We start from the raw sequence: 22,025 nt of genomic DNA on the forward strand, positions 1-22,025 counted from the left end.
TTAAAGGAAAACAGATAACTATTGAATCATATTTCAATAGAGTGTAATATATTTTTTTTTTTCAATTTCTATGAATTATTAATTTATGATTTTCTTGGGACCGAAAATTATAAAGGGATCTCCCGAAAAATTATTCTTATTATTTTATCGAGTTTTTCAATTTTTTACATTGGCCCAAGTCGGGACCGGACAAATTTATTATTTTAGAGAGTTTATTAATTTATCGAGTATTAATTTAAAGAGTTTCTACTGTATATATGAATTACAGTTGGACTAGAGATCAAAGCTGCTGAAAGGATCATGGAATAATATCTCATAAGACAAACTTTTCATCCATCATCGATTTAGATAGAGTCATGTGTCTCATGATAACATATTTATAATCTAAAATATAATGTAAATTATCAAAATTTAACCCATTCAATATTTTTTATATATGAACATGGTGTGAAATAATCAAAAAATAATCATATATCTTAAGAATGTGGTAAGGATTTTATTTATGAACTCATGTGTGTGTATTTTGTGAGAGGTTAATCACTTAAATAATTTTAGTATGAGAGATTAGTCTTTGATTTTTTACCAAAATATACTATAATTTATTATAAAAAAAGAGAGATGGTAGCACATGAATGTGTTGAGGTAAATCACATGATTATTTTTATATAGCTCCTTTCTAAAAAAAAATTATAAATGGTGGAATGGATTTAATTTATTAGGTTGATTTATTTAACTTGCTAAACCAATTATATTAGATTAAAATTTGATTAAATTATCTTTTAAGTCTTTTTATTTTTCTTAATCCGTAATTTAGGTCACCCTATATTAAAATAGAGATATCGAATCCTTTTGGTTTTAAAAATGCAAAACAGTCTTGATGTTAAATGGACATCCATTGATTAATCAAGTTAAACATTGAATAATGATAGTTAAACCTAAAATACAAGAGGGACTAACTATAAAATTAATATAAATTTAATAAATATATAAATATCAAATTATATATATATATATATATATAACATTCATTATTAATCACTTTTCAAAACAATTTTAGAAAACATGTTTGCATAGACAATAAACTCAATATTTTTTTTAGAAGATACAAAATTACATTTGTTTTTTTTACACCACAAAATTACATTTGTTAATCACTAGTTTCATGTACTACTAAAAATTTTCATGAATTTATAATAAAATTTGATATACGTATTAATCATTAATCATAATTTCTTTAAAAAGAAAGTTATATTAATTGTGTTATAAAAATATATTTAATCAAAATATTTATTCATTGAACTATTTTTATGAACATAGTAATTAATAGCCATTGTAAAAGAAAAAAGAATGATGTGTAACTTAGCTAAGACAAGACAAGAAAAAAAATAAAATAAAAGAAGATTAATCATATAATAAAAGAAAATTTATTGATAGGTCTTAAAATTTCCATGATGTCAATTCTTATTCTATAAAAACTAAAAAGATGTCATTTTATTATATAGTTTATATAAATTTGTCCTATTGATAAATCTTAATAATAATTTTTAACTCTCAAATCAATTTATAATTAAATAATCAAACTAAAAAATTTATTTGATTGTGAATATGATCATTTATAACTTTTAAGATCGGATAGAGTTATAATAGAAAAGGAGAATATTAAAAAAGAAAATCAATTAAATGCATTTTGCTTAAAAATAGAAAATATAATTATTTTTAAATGGAGATCATTAAAAAAGTAAATAGAATATTTATTTAACAAGAGACAAATATTTACAACAAAAAATATAAAAAAAGAAACAAAATATTTTGTCAAATAAAAAAGATAAATTTTAGTTAAATTTCATTATTTTCATAATCAAATCTCTTTAATAAAAAGTAATAATCTTAATGAATGCATAAATGTTATATATATATATATATATATATATATATATATATATATATATATATGTTGGGATTCATCCCAAGTCCCACATCTGTAAAATGAAGGAACATTGGCTAGTTTATAAGGGTGTCCACCATTCCATATAGTATGAGGCCTTTTGGGAAGGAGCCCAAAAACAAAACCGTGCGGGCCTAGCCCAAAGCGGACAATATCATACTATGGTAGAGCAACAGGTGGGATTATCGGGCCCAACAAGTGGTATCAGAGCTGATGGTTCGACCAAGTGACTGGTGATCGGCTCAAACGAGTATTGGTTGGATCTAAGAGTGGGATCCTAAATGGAATTGGCAGGAGATCCAAGAGTAGGATCATCCCTTGTACTGAAAGTCTCCCTAGAGGTGTGGAGGACGTGTGTCGTTGAAGTGCAACGATAGTGCAAGTAAGGCCACCATTGAATACTCGTGGACGAAAGAAAAAAGTTTCCGCTTGAGGAGGAGCGTGACCATGTGGAAGGGATTCACACTTGGGGGGGAGTGTTGGAATTCAAGTGTGAAGCGAAGTCCCACATTGGTTAGAGTTGGACATGTTGAGTAATATATAAGTGAGAAAGACCCACCTACCTAATGCCTTAAGGTTTTAGGTTATGTTGTGGTGTCAAGCTCACTTGTGTGACTTACTCACTACTCACTATGTGGAATGCTTTCCAGTGTTCTAAATTCCCCAACAATATATATATATAAAACTAGAGGAGCCAAGGCCCTCTTTTAACTATATGAATAACTTTGTCCTTGGTCATTAGAGTTTTATAATTATAAAATAAAAAGTAAATGAATGAAACAAGATAGAATAAAAATATTTATCTACCATTATTGTGTCATATTTTCTCCTTCTCACTGTTTTTTTTTTTTTTTTTTTTTTTTTTATCTTCTTTGTATAATGTGTGAGGGTTACATTCTCTCTTACCTCCTTTCACTATAAGTGATGTGTTAGGCTTTGTGTGGGAGAAAACTTAGCGATTGACTACTTAACCTGGGCAAAAATAATGTATCTAATGGATGGGAACATGGTAAGTGGCGAAGGAAAAACACAACTTCGAAGAGAAGGAAATACACTGAGCTGAGGTATTAAGGTAAGATTCTAATGATTTTTGGAGTGTCAATGCCCTTTTATTTACAATGTTATGATTTGAATGTAGTGTTCTTTACTCGCAAAAATATTTTTAGATGCATTGTTTTTTATTAAGTATTTTTGCAACATGTAATGATAATAATTTTTGGAGTAGTGAGTGTCACAAACACAACCTACACGTAGAAATACTACTTCATTAATTGCTTAAAGTAATGGAACAAAACTTGTGAATATTGATATAATTGGGTCATGTGTGCTGTGTGCACCTGCATCAACACATGCTATTACTTTGTCCATAGATACATGAATCACATGTTGCTATTGGAAGATTTAAGGAAAATACAGCATATTTCAATTAGGAGTGTGTTGAGTATTTTAGAATAACATTTTGGAATGATTTGTATATGAATCATGTTTTGTAGCGTTGGGATGTTGTAATGGTGTTTCGTATAATATTTTGAATGACATATGGAATGCTTTAGTGGAAAACTCTAAATCTTATCTCATGAATAATTATTAATGACAATGTCCTTTTGGTGTTAATTTCATTTAGTTAATTATCTTTTAACATTTGGTGGATTTGTATACTGATTGCTTCTTCTTATTTCATAACCTCAAAATTTGAATCATACTTTTTTTACATATGGTATTGAGCAAGTTAAATTTATACAGGTTTCAATCTCAATCATATTTTTTTTGGCATATGATCTTCTGCACATTTTCATTTAGATTTATATTGAGTTTTAGTTTGAACTTGAACGAAATAAGGTATTTTCTTATTTGAACTTGTTGCATATGGAGATGCATGTATATATCAATATGTGTGTACTGATGTGGTCATCTTTGTGATACAACAACATATAATGATATGATTATGCTTTGAAGACAATTATGATGGCTAAAAACATTACCTTAAACTTTTTTCATGTTATATTAAGGTTACAATATTTTCGTAGTTGTGATTCGTAAACTACTAGTATAATTATGTAGTATGATTGACAAACTCCTATTACACTATTTTCCCTCAGTTTATATAGAGTTCAATGTGATGTAGTGTCAATAGATTAAACACCATCAAGTATTTTTGTTTAGTGATGTTAATCTCACAATAAAAAAAATCTTTACAAAGCAGTATTGTAGATCGAAGCGAAAGAGGCGAGGCCCAAACGATGAAAAGGCCCAATAGTCCAGAGTAGCAGACCCGACAGTTTCCATTTGGAAGCAATTAAACCCTAAACCCTTGCTTGCGCTGTTCTGGTTCCTTCTCCGATCGTCAATGGCTTCCGCGTGCAGCAGAATCGCGCAACGAACATCAATTTCGTCCATAAGATCGGCAATCAAATCCAACATTCGCACTTCTTCATTCTCCAAACCAGCTTCCTCCTCTTCTCCTCTTCGCCCATCCTTGTTAACCAGGTTTCCCTTCACCCTACGACGTTCGTTTCTGTTGCTAATCGCAAAAAAATATTAAAATATTCGGTCTCTTGCAGGATTTCGCCGGAACTGAGATGCGCGCAGTCGATGTTGCCGCTGCACAGCGCGGTGGCGGCGGCGAGAATGACGTCGTGCCTGAGCGTAACTTCCAGAAGCTGCCGAGCGCTTTCTCAGGGTACTCTCTGCTGCACCTCTCCCGGCCTCTAATACTTTCTTTTTCAAAATTATTCGCAAAGTGTGAGTAGCTTCCTTGCTTCTTGGGTTAAGTGTTTCTTAAGGATTTTTTTTTCTCTTCCCGCTTTTGAATAAGTTTTTTCAGTGAAATATTAAAATTAAGAAGAAATAAAACTAAAAACATTGTTCTACTTCTATTTGTTTGTTTAATTAGGGTCCCCTGGTTTGACATTTTTCTTACGGATATGCTGCTGCTTGTTGAATTTATGCAACATTTGCTCTCTTCATGATGTAGTTGTTACTTAAAAGCAGTGTTGAGAATTAGCCGAAAAAAGGAAATGATAAAAGAATTTAGCTGGAAAAATGGGTGTAGGGAACGTTTAGGAAACAACTAGATATGTAGCTCGATATTTTGTTCGCACTATAGCATAGTAACCTCTAGTTTATAGAGTTGGGGCATTGTGGTTTAAGTAGCTGGGTTTATGGGGAAAAAAAAACTGGAGGCTGAGTAAGAAGTAAAAGTGCTTTAACTGGGAGTTTTGATGTTAACTAACTGTAAAATTTGGTTCCTGCAGGCACATAGTTAATTGGGAAATTGCGGGACCAGCTAATTATGGCCTACTGCTTCATTATCAAGTATGAAAAAATTAAGTGTTTATTTAACATAATAATCTCTTCAACAATATTAGAATAGGGCTTCCTTTTTTGTTATCTTGGAAACAAACTCTGTTGGCTGCTTCTGCAGTTATTCAAAGTCTGAATGAATGGATTTCCTTTGGAATAATGGCTTCCTTTTTCTTTTGTGTGGGAAAATGAAAATGGGAGGGAAAAAGAAGTTAGAGGAATGAAATTGGTGACATTAGTCTTGTATAATGTAATGTCTATATATTCATCGACAGTTTCCATTTCCCAGGCTTTCCTCTCTTAATGTTTCTTAAGCAAAGGATTTAATTATGTTCCTCCGGTAACTGCAATCAGTTGTCCATTTTTTGTGGTTTGGTGATTCCTTTTAAAAAATCCCAAATCTTTTTTTCCCATTTATGCAAGCAGCAAATTGGATGAACATTTTGTTGCTGATCTTTTTTTGACGTGATTTGTCACTGCATTAATCACTATGTTTTTTCCATACATTCTTTCTACATATGGTTGAACGGCTTGAAGTCCTGTATTCTGTTTAGTAAATAGCCATTACTTATAAAGCTTTTGATAATGATAGGGTGATGAACTGATGTTGTTAACAATTGAGCTTATAATCACTCGCATGTGCTGCCCATTGGATGATTATTTATTTATTTTTATTCATTGTAATCTAACTCAGTACCCACGAGATTTACAGCTACTCATGCACCTTGTCCAACTAACTGAGCTAAACCTCCTTGCTTGTTATTTGAGATTCATGAACCTTTTTTGTTAAATTTTAAAAGAAAAGAGAAATTACCTTTAGTCAGTACTCCATCGCATTTGCGCTTGAGCTGGCTATATCATTTACCTAAAAATAACATCTGTAATTTTATTGAAGTCTTAAAACTTACAAAATAGCTATGCAACTAGATGGTGGTTTAAGGTGTCTTTCTATGTTAACAATGAGTCAATGACTAGCGTTTTAAATTTTTCACGAGTGGTGTTGCCAGTGGGATATATTTGGAAATATGAAGGAAAAGCCTAACGGTGGGACATAGGGGAGTTGGAATTAGGAGTGCATTGGGTATTGAAAGTTAAATAGATAGTTAAGGACTGTTAATGATTATCAATCAGACTCTTGAATGCAAATATTTGCCTTAAAAAATTATGATATTTTGAATGATCCTTTTATAGTAAGTAAGTATAATACTATAACATAACTGCTACTTTCGTCAGATGGAATTGATGGGACGTGAGACATGCATGCTGTTCTTAAGGTGGGATCTTTTGTCTTTGCTGTCTGAATAGTTAGGAGAACAATATAACCTGTCTCGCAATTTGTGTTTAAAACATGTTACCTATATAAGTTATTCTGAAGTAACTTGTACGAATGCCATATGAATGGAGCTTATAATTTTCAGATTACACATTAATCGTCTACGCGCATGTATTACCATGGCATCATTTCAATGCATTTGCATAGGAGTTTAACTTGTTTAAAGCTTTTGTTTTGCAGTCTTTGGTTCATTGCTTTTTTAGGGTTTGCTACTCTAGCATGTTACTAATAATTCAACGTTTGTTTTATTTTAGAGCTCGGTCTATCAGTCCCGAGGTGACCTGCTAGAAGAGAAATTGAAGAAAGCATTGTGTTTGTAAGGTTGGAATTATGATTGTTGTTACATAACGCAGAAAGCTGCTATACTCACTGTAATTCTTTCTGGCCGAGAAAGTGATTTTTTTTGCTGAATAAAAGATATTCGTCCTGATTTATACATTCATTTACAGACATTATTAGAACTACGAACTTCCTTGTTGCATGCTTTCCTTAATCGTGTTGAGTGCCTGTTAAACTGTTTTCTTCAATTCTGACAATAAGTTAATAAAAAAAAACCAATTGTAAAAATATCAAGTATAATTAGGATAGTGGGAATGGTCGATGGTCCCAACCCCCAAGCACCCAAAACCTTACCCTCACACTTCACCTTCGAGCATGACCACAACCCCGAGCCACACATCCATTCCAACGAACTCGATAACCAGCCAAGATCAACACTAAAACACTCAGCAATTGAAGTGCCCCAACTCTCCAATTCGTAATTATCTTACTAACCAAATCCTTGCAACCAACGAAATCCAAAAGCGCATCGTATGGAATCTCATTGCAAGCCATATCCTATTTCCAGTGCAACCATCAGCCCCTGTGCCACTGCTTGCTGCAAGAACTCTCATTGCCACACCTATTCCCTGTGCGCTTATGAAATATGGATCATATGAGAATTGTGATCAAGTTATAACTCACGCAACAAAAGAAGCATACATATTACACGACCAGTTTTATTAACAAACCCTCCAATAAGAGTGTGTGTCGATGAGAAATTTAAATGGGATAATTTAATATTCTTTTTTGAATAATTTTAAATGTATTGGTATGAAGTACAGTTTGGATAGAAAATTTATAAAGGATTTAGAATTCAAATATTTGTAAAAAAATTTAAATGATATAATTTCAAGTTATTCAAAAAAAAAAAAAAGAATTTGAAATTCTTGTTTTTTTTTCTCTTTCAAAGTTGATATAAAAATTTAAAGTTTAAAATTACCTTATTAAAATTTTGAATTTAAAATCTTAAAAATTTGAAATGGTTTATCTAAACAAAAAATTTAAAGAATCATAAAAATTGATATCAAAATAATTCAAATTTTATAAATTTTAAATTTCTTAAATTTTTAAATTTTTTTATTCAAACACACCATAAAATTAATATTTATAAAAATTATTAATATTTAGTTTTATAAATTTAATCTTAAGAATTGAGTTTTATCTACAAAAGAAATTATATTATTTTATCAAAACTAATAATTTAAAGTTTTAAAAGTTTAAATTAATTTGTCTAAATAAAATATTTGAATATGATTTATTAGTAGAACAAGAATGTAGACAATTTGGGAACAAATGATTTGGATCCACGATGATACACTGTGTTCAAGAATTAAAAATAGGAAACTAAAATGTTCAAATAGCTAACAATTTTGATATCTAGAGAACATAGGAGATTCACATACATTAGTATGTGAATCAGTCATTCTACTACATAATATGGATTATTTAGGAAGATCTACTACAGCTGATGGAACATGGAATACAAGGTTTGGGTAAACAAACCTAAGGGAAATTCTACTACTGCGGATGGAATACAAAATATAGGGAAACTTCCACTAGTAAATAACTTATTCGAATCAAATTTCAATGATTTAAATATTGAATTAAAAAAATTAGTGTATAAATTAAATTTATAAATTTTTAAGAATTTAAAAATTATATGAACTAAATTGTATATAACGATGTATCATATAATTATTTTAAAAAATTTATAGATTAAATTTATATTAAAATTTTTTAATTTAATAATTGAATTGTTAAAATTTAATGCAAAATATAATTTATTAAGTAGACTAAATATCAAAATTTACTCTTGAAATAACTGATTCTTTTTTCTCTCTTTCTTTTATTTTATCTATATATAAATTAAAATGATAATAAGTAATTATGTTTAAATATTTTTATCAAATATTTTATTAACTTATTTAATATTTTCTCAATTTCAATTACTGTTCAATAAATTTAGAAAGGTTCGTTGTTTTATTTTACTTTTACTGGAATCAAACTTGGTACTAAAAAATTTATAATAATTTATCATACTTTCCTCAACTAATTGAACTAGTCTATATTAATGGTAAGTCAATGTTTATTCTTTTAAGGAAAAAATATTTGAAATTACAAGAAAAGTTAGTGATTCTCTTTCTAAAAACTCTTTCGATAATATTTTTTTTTCAACTATTAATAAAATATTAACAAACTTTTGTGATTTTTTTTTATAAATTTTAATTAATAATACAAAAGTGTTAAAAAAAAAAAAAACATCACTGACATTATTCTTGAACTTAATTAAAGTTAATCCCAAGTTCCAACATGAAAACGGTGAGTGAGAAGTGAAAGTGACAAATGTTGATCATGCAAACATAGCATTGAATTTAATTGTTGCCAACACATCAATTCCACCATCTTACCATCTACATTCTGCCGCCCGCTTAATTGTATTGTAATGAGACGCACTTTCTTTCTTACTCTTGTCCCGTTTATTATTATAAAGGATAAAACAAATACTATATTACAAAATTTATAAAAACAATATTATGTAAAAATTGTGTATATTAAAATGAGATATATATTTTTTTTTTGAAGGGAGATATATTATTTATTATTAGTATAAAAATATAGATATAGATAAAAATAAATATCCTATGAATCAATAATTTTTTAATTATTTTATTCATAACAAATATATGAAATGAAATTTTAAATTTTAAATTTGTTTAATAAGGTTTTCAGCTCTAAAACTTAATTTATACCACACATGAAAAAATTCATGTTTGATTAGGTTAGGTTAGATTTTACCTTTATCATTCTAAAAATCTAAACCAAATTGTTGTTTGGGTGGATAAGTTTAGGTACCTTCATGTTTTTTTAATATAATTTTTATCTAATCAAAATTAAATTATTAATATTAGAGAAATGCACTAATTCGATACTTTAAAGTTTTTTTATAATTAAAACATAAAAATTTTAATTTTTTTTCCTAAAAACAGTTAATATATTTTTAATCAACTTGAGAGATAAAAATAATAATTAAAATATTTTTTTTTAAATTTAAAACCCTAAATATCTTTCTAATTCATATCTTACTTCTTAATTAATAAAATAATCAAAACAAAAGGAATATTCGGAAATAGGAAAATGATAATAGATAACATCATTGTTTTTTATATATTTTCATGCCATCATTTATTGCGTTTATTGATAAGTAAATGATATTTATATACTTCTTCGTTCGATTACAACTTAAAGTTTATACACACAAATTAATAATAATAATATATTATTATTATTTTTAATATAATTTCATTAAAATAATTTCATTCTCAATAAAATATTATTTTTTACTACGGTGTTTGAATAGTTAATTTATGAAGACATATAAGTTAAAAAAAAAGTCAATATCATTTTGAAGAGTGAAAACATTAATTATTTTGTGACATTCTCTAAATGTTAAAACTGGAATTAATTTAAGACGGAAAAGTAACAAAATTGTACTGCATCATTTTTATTAATGATAGAGAGATAGAAAAAAGAATTATAATAATTGTCAAATAAATCGTTGTAAGCGTATACTCTATTCTTTCTTAAAAATACATTTATATCATTTGCAACTGAAGAATTGCACAATTAATTTGAGCAAGAGTACATGTTTAAATTAATATTCCCTTTGTAACTATATATAAATAAAAATAAATAATTTTTTTTAAAGTAAAATATAAACAAGTTTTAATCAAGACAATAAATGAAAATACTATTTATTATATTATATGTGTAGTTAGAAATATTTTAGTAAATATAGTATATATTTTGTGTAAAATTATGTAAATTAAATATATTTAATTAATTTTATTAACCTATGTGAAATTTTCCTTTTTTATTTATATATAGATATAGAGAAAGTAATAATTTAAATACTCTCTTGGGTTAAGACTTGTATAAAATATTCATATTATCGGCTTTAAATTGTGTTATATCATTCATAATTATTTTACATCACTTAACTTGAATATGATTATTTTTTTTAAGAAAAATATACTTCCGGTCATTGCCAAGGAGATTCGGATGAAAAATAATAAAGACAATATTTTTCGAAGAAAATATTAAAATTAGAGTTTAATTAATAATATATGGCTAAGAAATTATTTATAACATTTTTAAAATAATCATTATAAAAAACAATAAATAAAGTTGCATGTATAAAATTTGCGAATAGATAATAGTAGAAAATTATCTTGCACAGTTAAAAGGAATAAAAAAGAAAGGGAGGGAGAATCGAGAAAAAAAGAATCTGGATTTAGATATAGCGAAAAACATTACGAATTCCGACTATTTATATGTATGTATATAAATATAGGAAAAATGAAGAATTAATTGGAGACTATTACCAAATTAAAGGAGAGAAAGGTTGGCATGCACGCACATGCACGCAGCCAAAGGAATTTCCTGTCAAGAAACGAAGACTGGTAGAAACAACCAACCTGGTGAAGGGTAGCTCACTTCTAACTCATCACAACGCTGTTACCACAAACATATACTATTTTTTCATATACACAGCGCAAGAGAATGAAGGGAGGAGGCTAGGATGGCCTATATGTCCTCTCTTTTTCATTTTCATTTTGTGGGAACAATTCATATTATTATCATGAATGGAGGAATAGCCATGCAAGATTTAGTTATCATTGGAGGCTTGATTGCCTTGCAATCTGTTTACGCTGGGAATGCTGTGTTTCTCAGTTATCTTATGTCTTTGGGCCTTGAATCTCTTACCATTGTCATTTTTACTTCCTTTGCTACCTTCCTTCTCCTCCTCCCCCTTGCCTTCTATTTTGAAAGGTTTCATCTCCTTCTCTCTATGTTTCTGTTTTTTAGATTGTTATTTTGATCATCAACTTCATGGTTTTATGTATCTTTTGCAGGTGTAAATGGCCCACCAAAGTTACTTTCAAGTTGTTTTTACAGTTTCTCTTGCTTTCCTTTGGAGGGTAAGCAAATTTAATCACCAACTTCTTAATTTCCTTCACCATTAATTCCTTTCATAATTTTGAAGAAAAAAAAATATAGTGGAAGATGGATCATGGAATTAGATGAATTCAATTCCTGTTTTAAGGGTTTTATTTTATTTTATTTTTGTTTAAACCTTCCGGGTTTAAGGTATACATTTTTTAATTTATGTTTTTTTTTTTATAAAAAAATTGGGCATGCAAGTAGGCTTTTGAATATCATCCTCTTGGTAATCCACCAAATACATGCTGGTTTTTTTTGAATCCCATTAAATTAAGAGCACTACAAATGATGAAGGCTAATTTTAGGGAATTGTTGAAGGCGGATACATTATCATGGGTTTTAGGAAATATCTAACCCCTAGAATCTCTCTGAACACAATCTTGCTTGTCAGCACCAAAATTATCCTTATTTCCAAATTATCAAGTGCAAGCACCGTACTTTGTGGTAAACCCCTTATTAAAATGCTTATCTTATCCTTTTCTTTTTGGACTGCAAAGGCTTACTTTATAATGAAAGGTAGGTACTATTTTAAGGAATTTGAGAGTAAAAAGAAATAAATTGTTGTTGTGTATAACTAGTGGTTCATGGATCCATTAGCGTTTTTGATTTAACAAAATTAACACATCCAAATTTAAAAGTTAAAGAGAATTAGAGAAAGACTAAAAATAAAATGATGTATTTCAGAAAAAATAATCCTTACAAGTTGCAACACCTTATAATCAAATTGTCACTCAATTTTCTAATTACCTGACCCAGTGGACTATAATGTTTTTTATTCTTCTACTTTTCCTTTCTATTGCTTAATTAGTTTAATTCCAGGTCATGGTTTCACACAAATGAAATCTCGTAGTTGTCAATAATTTATCCAGTTATTTTTAGATTAGGAAAAAAAAAACACTAGTCCAATATATGACACTACAATCCTTTTTATTCGTGGTTCTGATATTTGCAAATAATTTTTCTTTTCATTATTTCTCTGCTTTCTTGCTGTGTTTCGAATTTGTAATATATTTTACCTAGCTTGTTTTCTTCTGATAGTTAGTATCATCGAGTATGCAGGGTAACATTGTTCCAGTCTCTACTCCTTAAAGGAATCAGTCTAACCTCACCAGCAATGGGAACTGCCATGCCAAACCTTGCACCAGCTCTTATCTTCATCATCGCATGGATTTTTCGGTAATAGAATCAACTTTTGCATGAGCTTGATAATTTCAATATTTCTCTTAACTAGTATAATATTATGATTATTTTTTATATGATATGATTTGCATGTTAATTAATGAAAAAATTGATGCTAGGCAGGTTGGAAAAAGTGAAATTAAGCTGCACATATAGTAGAGTGAAAATCGTTGGCACATTGCTTTGTGTCTTAGGGGCTCTCACAATGAGCATAATGCAAAGCATCTCTAAACCTCCGTCCGCTAAAGAGGGAACAATTCAAGTGTCATCTCCATCACCCAATGTAACGTTTGACAAAGACAAGTTAATCGGTTGTCTCTATCTTTTGGCTGCAATCCTCATATTGTCAAGCAACATTGTCTTACAGGTAACTTGCAATGAAATAGGAAAAGAGACACAAATGGTTGCATTCAATTGACAAAATTTGTGATTCTTGCAGGCCTTTACTCTAGCAGATTTTCCTGCACCCATGTCCTTGTGTGCATTAACTTCCTTTTTAGGAACGTTCATGACTGCCGCAGTTCAAGTAGTTGAAGATCACGAATTCAAAACTGGATGGCCATTTGTTAGTGTTAGAGACATGATTGGCTATTCTCTTCTGGTAATTTCAACTACTACTACTCATATCATAAAACAAATCTTTATTGTGAGGATTATTATGACAAAACTTTTATTGTGATTGAAGAACAACACAACAAGCATCAACAAAATTGTATAAAGGACAAAACTTAAAATAAAATTTAATAGGTCTTGTTTGCACTTTTTTTTAATCAAAATTAGAGTTTTGACCTGATAATTTGCATAATTCTTTAAAACAAACCTTTGTCGTGTGAATTATCTAAGTTAAGCTTTAATTCTAACCAGAGATCAACACCTGAGGGCCTCAATTTGTGTTTAATGCAATATTTTATGTTCTCATTGACATGGATGATTGGATGTTAAAGGCATGAGTTGTAATGCACAGGCAGGTACAGTGAGTGGAATATGCTTGAGCTTCAATTGTTGGGCTCTTGAGAAGAGAGGCCCAGTGTTGGTTTCCATGTTCAGCCCCATTGCCACAGTCTGCTCTGTCATTTTCTCGGTTGTTACTTTAGGACAGACCATTAGTATTGGAAGGTACTTTCATAATAAGATTCCTAGCTATTGGTTTTTCATATTATATTCTCAACTACACTATCTCATTCTTCTGTACAATACTCTATTGCAGCTTTGCGGGTATGCTACTCATGTTTGTTGGGCTCTACTTTGTGCTTTGGGCCAAAGGTAAAGAAGGCCATGCATATGGAGGTGGTTTAGAGAATGAGTGTGATGCAGAGAAGCCTCTCTTAAGTTGACGTGGTTTTTACTTTCAAATGTCAGAGTGTAGGATGTACTTATTTTGTAGATAGAAACAGTGTAAATACAATCCATCTTAATTTAATTAAAAAAGGCTTTGGGATAAGTTACTGAGTTATATATGCCAACCTTACTTCTAATTAAATAAGCGATGCAATTAGATTAAATATTACATTTGTGTTTGATGGAAATCAAAAAAAAATAATCATAACTACTTGTGTGTTTTTATGTTTTGAATTAATTTTCCTAATACAAATATTGAGACATGACAAAACAGCTAGCTCTAGATGTGGCCAATAATATGTTCCAGAATATATTAGAGGTGTGCAGAAGTGCCCTCAGATTAACTCTCTGGCAGAACCATGTTCGTAAAAAGGGCTTTTTTTTGAATTTCACTCGAGTACTCTGAAAGGAGGTAGAGGCTTGTTATTTTATTAAGTGCATGTTTGGTTACACGTCTAAAATGTGATTTCGAGCAAAAATTACGTTTAAAATGTAAAAGTTATAACTGTTAGTTTTTATTATAACATGATTTATCACGTTAAAAATCTGAACCAAATACATATTAAGTCAAATCTACATAATCATGTTAAAAATCTGAACCAAACACAAACACATGCTAAGTCGATGAATTTTTTCTCCTCTTGAATTCTTCAGCTAGCTAGTATGATGGCATTGTAGGAACCAACTCAAGCAAATCGATTTGGGACCACCAAAGTGCCTTGTACATCGTAAAGCATTTGGCCTTTCATTTAAGGACAAAATATGTAAGAATTTAATATCATTTAGTTAAAAAGATTGAGTTAATGCCACAATGAAATCAATCAATACTAATACTAACAAAATTATAAAGTTCATACTTTGTAAAAAGTATTTGTGTACTAGCTATAAGAAATTCATTTGCAAAATCCAATGACCATTTAAATAGGGATCACATATTTTTCTTTACAAATTATTTTATTTGAGATAGATAAAACTTCTATCAACTTTTAAAACATTTACCACATTCATTTTTATTGGCGTCAAAAGAGAAGCTACTATTTATATCGAATATTAATGTACATTCGAAATATATATCCAAAACATGAAAAAGTGAATTTTATATTCATATTTGATTATTCAAAATCAAGTTGAAATACAAACTAATATAACTTTTATGTAAATGTTTTCATGTTTGGTCCTATATTGAGAGATTATTATAGATCTATTTATATTTTTTAGTAGAAGCAAATTTATGTAGTTCTTGTGTTAGATATAAAATATATACTAAATTTTATTATTAACATGATTTTAGAATAAAAATACATCTAAACATAAATCACTTTATTTAAAATCAATTTTACAAATGTTCAAGTTAAAAAATTAATATGGCTTCCAATTGTGAGATACATTGTTTTAAGATTTTTGTTTTTTTGTTGCAAATTTGAAATCATAAGAACTGTATAAGAGAATACGTATTTTTTTTTTTTGTGGCTTCTCTTTGGCTTTTTGATTGGAGTTTCAATATGGCGTGGTCATTTCAACATGACTTTTGCCCTTTGTATTAGAGAGCTTTCAGATGTCCCTCTTTTCTGTAGTTTTCATCTGTAGGGCTTCCATGTTTAATGACAAGTCGCAAAAGTTAGGCTACCCAAAACACTAATTTCGTTTTTAACTGACACTCCATGTGCACTTTTTGCACTTTTGCATAATATTAATTTATTCTCCTTCCTCCTCAAAAACCTACAACTGATACTAGCCACGATTTTCTCTCGTTTTAGAGCAACTACTCTCTTACAGCGGCTTTCTAATTAAGGTCATATTTTGTACTATAGTAGATGCATTTTCTTTTGTGTAGGAAAGGAATCTACAAGTCTCATTAACAAATACTTATCTCCTATGTCAATATATTTTACAATCTAACTTTTCAAAGGACTTTGCGGGAATGAATCAAGTGGCAAAAATTTCAAGCTGAATTAATACAACACCTTTTGGTCATCATTACCAAGTTCATAAAAATTTCTTCAAAGTCTAGTCTCAATTTTCAAATGGATGAAATGTCAATGCCACTGACCTATCCAGAAAGTTTCGAATTGACTTGTTACCCCCACTCAAAAAAAAATTACAATTTTTCAAGCCATAAAAACATTGATATTTTAATTTTTAATTTATCAAGTTAGTTTAAGTGATTTGAACTTGAACATGAAGTCCTCTTTATAGCATTCAATCCTAAGTTATATGTTGTTAAAACAAAATAAAATATTAGTTTTTAATTTGAACAGCAGCATTAATTAATTAAAGAACTTGAGCAACACCCACAGGCGAGTTCTGCCTAACTTTGGAGGGCTACCTCCATGTCGTCATTGACAAGCCCACAAGTCTCCACAATTGGTTTACCAGTCTTAGAAAAACCAATAATTTTGGTACAAGTTGCTTTGTGTTTAATGTAATTGAACGAACCAAACCTCACAGCTATTTCGTTTCTCCACCATTTATTTATTGCATTTGCCGGCGTTGATCAAGCAGTTACGGGGATTCGGTAACATGCCAATAATACAGCTTTTGCATTCCATGCAACATCAATTTCTCATTGACCCACCAACTTTCCATCCTTTTCTAATTGTTTATACAAATTTAATGTCTAGTTTACTGTATACTCTTATCTCACCTTTATCTGTAAAGACCCATAAAAGTGAGGAACGGTAACTTTTCACACTAAATAGGTAAAGCAACATTTTGCATTTTTAGTATACAACATTTATGTTCAATTCTCGTCATGTGCAAAATTTCTTCGGATCAACAACAATTACAGTACTCTGAATGATATTAGTTTTTGGTGTAAAAGAACAGATAATTTCCTGATTTTCGTGAGTCTACTTGATAATATACATTTTGTTTAAGGATTTTGTTGTTGTCATGGTTATATTTTTGGGTTGTGTGTTTCTAGCCCGCAGACAAGGGGAACAAAAGCGAACGACACGTCTAGTATTGTAGGCCATTCCATAATCTTGACACATGTCTCTCATGTTTGGTCTATTGCACCGAAGGGTGGTCCCTCGTGATTCATCTCTTCTTCAGATGCAAAAGCAACGGTTCATCGTAGTCATCATGCCTGTCATAATATACTTGACTTGGAAGCCAAAAACAAGCATTTGATAGGTGAGACTTAAAGGTAGCTTGGTTCTTTTTTTGGTGCAAACCAATTCTCAAAGTGCACCACATTTTTTTCATTTTTCTAAGCATGTCCTCCCCTTATGTCGTCATAGATATAATGCCCTACATTCATTTCATCCTCCTAGTGAAGTCAAAGTCCTCAAGGATGAAAAAATGCAACAACTGAAGTGCAAGTAAAGAGTAGTGCCTACATCCTTTTCTATGTCAGAGTCACTACTTGCCCTTAGTAGACACTAGCCAGTAGTAGCACTCTCACCCTGCTTGCCAAAAGCAAAATCAACAAAAGAGAAAAGAAAAAAAGGATTTACTACTTTATGTTTGTTGTTGGGACAGCATTTACTATTTGCTGTTCAGTTTGAATGCAGGAGCAATTTCATCTAATTATTTATTTTCTGTCACAAGGCATGAATGATTTAAAGTAGTACCATTTTGTAATTGGAAATCACTGGCTGTTAATTAATGTGGTTAAACAAGGCTCGTATTTATCAATGTCACAGAATTGATACCGGGGTAAACCAACTACTACTCATGGATGCTAGCAGATTTTGATGTGGTGTCTTACCTATCCCTTCGTTTTTTATAGTAATTTTATGAACAACATTTAATATGCACAATAATTGAAGTTTTTATGGTGTTAGATGGTTCCTTAAATTTTTGTAGTCTTATCAAAATAATATTTGTACACATGTCAACATGAAATTGAATTAACTAATGGATTATTCATGCAACCGTACTCTATCTTTATTTAGCATTTTCATTCATTCAAGCAGAGATTTTGTCTAAAATTACCATTAAACAAGTATTTGTCTTTGAAAAAATTGTAAAACAGAGTGATCCATTTATTTGAATTAGCCTTTAGGTTTGCTTAGTTAATTAACATTGCTTAAGTTAAAAGCCATCCTCTGTTTAAGATACGTTCCCTTTTTACTTTAGGCGTATGCAGAGTTCCAATTATGTCTTTCCCCGTACCGTTGCATGCTTTGTTGAATGTTCAAGTAAGAAAGACCATTTGAGAATTAAAACAAGTACATAGTGTAAAGAGGCAATTATAGCCACAGATTTTAAGATTTTTCGTACCCCCATTGAGACAAGAATTTGCCCTTCCAACGTTAAGTCTATAGTCTACTTTAGTCTTGATTTCTATAAACGTGACTTGTCTAGATTTAGATATACCTCAAGTGTTTTTGCCGTTGTATTAACCTTGTTTTTGCATCATTGCTTGAGCAGTAAGCATGATGCGTATAACAAATTTCTTTTAGCATAATAATTATAAACCCAAGTCTTTGACATGAAAAATTGCTTTTGTGATCAGTTTGAAGGACAAGCAAGCACATCATATATTGTGAGAAAAATAAGCTCTCTCTACGGAAGCATCTTCAATCAAAATCAAAGGTGTGTAACTAATATCTTGGAGGTTTATTTTTTGGGGTGTATCCTACATGTATAGCTATCAGACTAGTTAATCCTCCAATCAGAAAATGATAAAGTAGAGACCTTCATAAAGTAGATTCGAATTTTTGACGTTACAACTTACAAGTAATTGCAATCAACTTTTACTGTAACCAACTACTTAGGTAGGTGTAACCTCAAGTTAGATAGAATTCCGTGAAATGGTTGTAAATGCTTGAAGTTTCAGGAAATAATGAATAATATATAGGAAGCTTCTGTTGTAAACTTGCAATTAAAAATAGTAGCAAATGATTAAATTTGAAGATGATCAATGTTTTTTTTTCCTTCTTTTCTTCCCTGATTAACTTTTGATTGATGAATAAAAATGAATAAAAGGACAAAAAATAAATAAACCTCAACATACATCATTATACTTGTTTTAGTAAGTATTTAAGGATATTCCTACCAAGTGTAGAAAGACTCGTCTTTGGTGACAAATAGATAGTATGATGAATATAGTTTCTTTCTGAAATATATGTTTAAATAACTTAATTATTTATTAATTCTGTGAAATCTTATAAATATATTGTTCGGACTGACATTAAATTCAAATCCTCAATGTATCAACTTTAAGTTTTGTAGGTAAAAAAATATAGTTAAAACGAGAAATTACATTAAAAGTGATTTAATCGAGATTATTAATATACAAAGTTAATGAATATTTTACCTTTATAACATAGTAACAAATATAAATATATTTATTATATATATAATGATATTAATAAATTATATAAAGTTAAAATACTTTTTTAATCCATAAAATTTTACTTATTTGACATTTTAGTCTCGATAATTTAAAATAACATTTTTATTCTTTATACTTATCTTTTAATATTTTTTATTTTTTTTTATATTTTTTAATCTTTATACTTATAATTTTTTAATCATTTTAGTTTATTTGTAACATTGTCTCTTTTGTATTAATATGATAGAGATACTTAACTTTGTGTTTCTGATGTCGAATTAATTTTTTTGAAATTATTTCAAATTAAGTCTTCCACACTTTGTACCTTTTTTACCCTCACTTGCAATACCTATTTTTAAGATGTTATTTTTTTTACACTCACAAAATTGAAGATTTATACTAAGTCGATACTCAAAAGAAAACTTTACAAGAATTGACGATAATGGCTAAAAAAAGATTAAAAAATCAAGTATAAGAATTAAAAATATAAGTTTTAAAAAGAATTAATAAAGATAAATATTGCAAATAAATATTAAAACTAAAAATACTTATTTTTAAACTATAAAAAACTAAAAGGTAAAATAAGTAAATTATACATATTAAAAAAATCGATCATTACATAATATGTATACTTTTACATAAAAAAATTAGATTTTCATTTTATTCATATATATACTTTTTGTAAAATGATTTTGGGAGAGAATTAAGGCTTGGCCAACCCATACTTCTATTGAATCCGCTCATGAATAAATCTATACAGTTATACACCATGTTATTTAGAGTCTTTTGCATAAAATTTTATCTTCATGCACGAATTTAGTTCCTAAGGATATATTGATAAAGAGAAAGGAAATAGAAGGAGAAAGGAGAGAAGGAAAAAAAAGAAAAAGAAAAAAAAAAGACAAGTAGATAAAAAAAATAGTAAAAATAGAGGTTATTAGGTTAAAGGGAAATAAAAGAGAAATAAAGTAGGAGATAAATGTTTTAGAAATTATTTAATTAATAATATCATTTAATTACTAGTATGATTTTTAATTATTTTTATTATTCTAATTATTATTATTTTATTACTATTATTATATAATTCTAATTATTTGGGAATTACATGGGATAATTAGTTAGGCAATCGGTGGTGTTATACAAGTTGAGATAATCAATTAATCACAAAGGAAAAAGAGACTCTAAACTATAAGCATAAACATTAAAAAATTGGAAACTCAATTGGTTATCAACATGCTTGGTATAGTGTGACCACAGTTTTCCACGTTTGAAATGAAATTATATAAGATAATTTCTTTATCAATGATATTATTTTGTTACTAAACATATATTAACGATGTCAAGTATGTCTTATAATATAATCGATTATGTCGCAATGTAATTGGTAATGTTGCATTTTCTCTTTGTAAATGACTAAATGAAGCAATGAAATTCCTCACAAATCCGCTGCGGATTTTTTTCATAAGGTCTCAGCAGTCTCACAATTTTTTTTTTGTCATTTTCATACAACTTTTACTATGTTAGTTTAATATGTTTTAGAAATAAAACAGAAGGAAGCATTCGTTCATAATAAATGTGCTTTCATTCTTCCAAAAAAAATTGTAGAATCAAGAATAAAACAAGTCAGAATCGTGGGATATCCATCATCGAATGGCTAAGATTTCTTCTCATACGAGTATCTATTAAAATGTATCCAAATAGGTATATATATTTTTAATAATTATATTATTGATATAAAGTATTTAATTTTTAAAAAAATGTAAAGCATCTTTTAATTTTATTAATGATTATTTTTTGGAAAAAAAAAACTCATGACCACCTTTATTGAATAGAAACACAAATTCACTTGTAGAAAATGAGTTTCACGTTGATATGGCCTTAAATGAGTTTGATTTCATTAATACAAGAATTTAATAAATATTATATAAGTATGAATCTCTATTTTACATTAAAAAAAATATTTTTAGAGTTTTTTTTATAAAAGAATTTGTAAATTATTTATAAATTAAATATTAATATTTTAAAATAAATATCAATAAATAAAAATATTTTTTTACAATACAAATTATTTATCATAAATCTGAAATATAATTTATATTTTTAAAAATATTTATACATACTAACTTTAAATATAGTTTATATATTTAAACATAATTACATTACCAAATAAAATTAAATATAATATTTATTTATATAACTTATTATAAAATTTAATTACATAATAAACTGCATATGCATTGCACATACTAAATACTAGTACAATGTGAAGGGAAAACTTTCAAATGACTATCTTTTTTCTTCTGAATAATCATAATATTGAT

At 28.8% G+C, this 22,025-nt stretch overlaps 2 protein-coding genes across 4 annotated transcripts; both read left to right on the top strand.

The window, feature by feature from the left end:
- The first annotated feature begins 4,203 nt into the window (after positions 1-4,203).
- On the top strand, positions 4,204-7,023 carry LOC109808629 (uncharacterized). Of its 3 annotated transcripts, XM_083075369.1 has the most exons (5): positions 4,207-4,432; positions 4,507-4,625; positions 5,200-5,260; positions 6,482-6,522; positions 6,836-7,023. In XM_083075369.1, the coding sequence occupies exons 1-3, from the start codon at positions 4,293-4,295 to the stop codon at positions 5,205-5,207; spliced, it is 267 nt and encodes an 88-aa protein (XP_082931495.1). In that variant the 5' UTR covers positions 4,207-4,292; the 3' UTR covers positions 5,208-5,260; positions 6,482-6,522; positions 6,836-7,023. The 3 variants fall into 3 exon arrangements, with proteins under 3 accessions (XP_082931493.1, XP_082931495.1, XP_082931494.1); XM_083075367.1 differs by lacking the exon at positions 5,200-5,260 and having other exon boundaries at positions 4,204-4,432; XM_083075368.1 differs by lacking the exon at positions 6,482-6,522.
- A 4,288-nt stretch (positions 7,024-11,311) lies between these two features.
- On the top strand, positions 11,312-14,535 carry LOC109808692 (WAT1-related protein At5g47470). The gene is made up of 7 exons (XM_020371798.3): positions 11,312-11,732; positions 11,816-11,881; positions 12,963-13,079; positions 13,206-13,449; positions 13,522-13,683; positions 14,047-14,198; positions 14,290-14,535. Exons 1-7 carry the CDS (start codon positions 11,482-11,484, stop codon positions 14,414-14,416), a joined length of 1,119 nt encoding a protein of 372 aa, XP_020227387.2. The 5' UTR covers positions 11,312-11,481; the 3' UTR covers positions 14,417-14,535.
- The last annotated feature ends 7,490 nt before the right edge of the window (positions 14,536-22,025 follow it).

Source organism: Cajanus cajan, chromosome 5 (assembly GCF_000230855.2).
Source record: "Cajanus cajan strain Asha chromosome 5, NIPB_CcT2T_4, whole genome shotgun sequence".
Classification (NCBI taxonomy): domain Eukaryota; kingdom Viridiplantae; phylum Streptophyta; class Magnoliopsida; order Fabales; family Fabaceae; genus Cajanus; species Cajanus cajan.

Excerpts from the sequence above, each read along its gene's own strand:
- LOC109808629 (XM_083075367.1), top strand. The coding sequence starts at position 4,293 with ATGGCTTCCGCGTGCAGCAGAATCGCGCAACGAACATCAATTTCGTCC. Across the intron at positions 4,433-4,506 it reads CGCCCATCCTTGTTAACCAG|GATTTCGCCGGAACTGAGAT; the intron begins GTTTCCCTTCAC and ends GGTCTCTTGCAG. Across the intron at positions 4,626-6,481 it reads CTGCCGAGCGCTTTCTCAGG|ATGGAATTGATGGGACGTGA; the intron begins GTACTCTCTGCT and ends TACTTTCGTCAG.
- LOC109808692 (XM_020371798.3), top strand. The coding sequence starts at position 11,482 with ATGGCCTATATGTCCTCTCTTTTTCATTTTCATTTTGTGGGAACAATT. Across the intron at positions 13,080-13,205 it reads ATCATCGCATGGATTTTTCG|GTTGGAAAAAGTGAAATTAA; the intron begins GTAATAGAATCA and ends GATGCTAGGCAG. Across the intron at positions 14,199-14,289 it reads CAGACCATTAGTATTGGAAG|CTTTGCGGGTATGCTACTCA; the intron begins GTACTTTCATAA and ends ACTCTATTGCAG.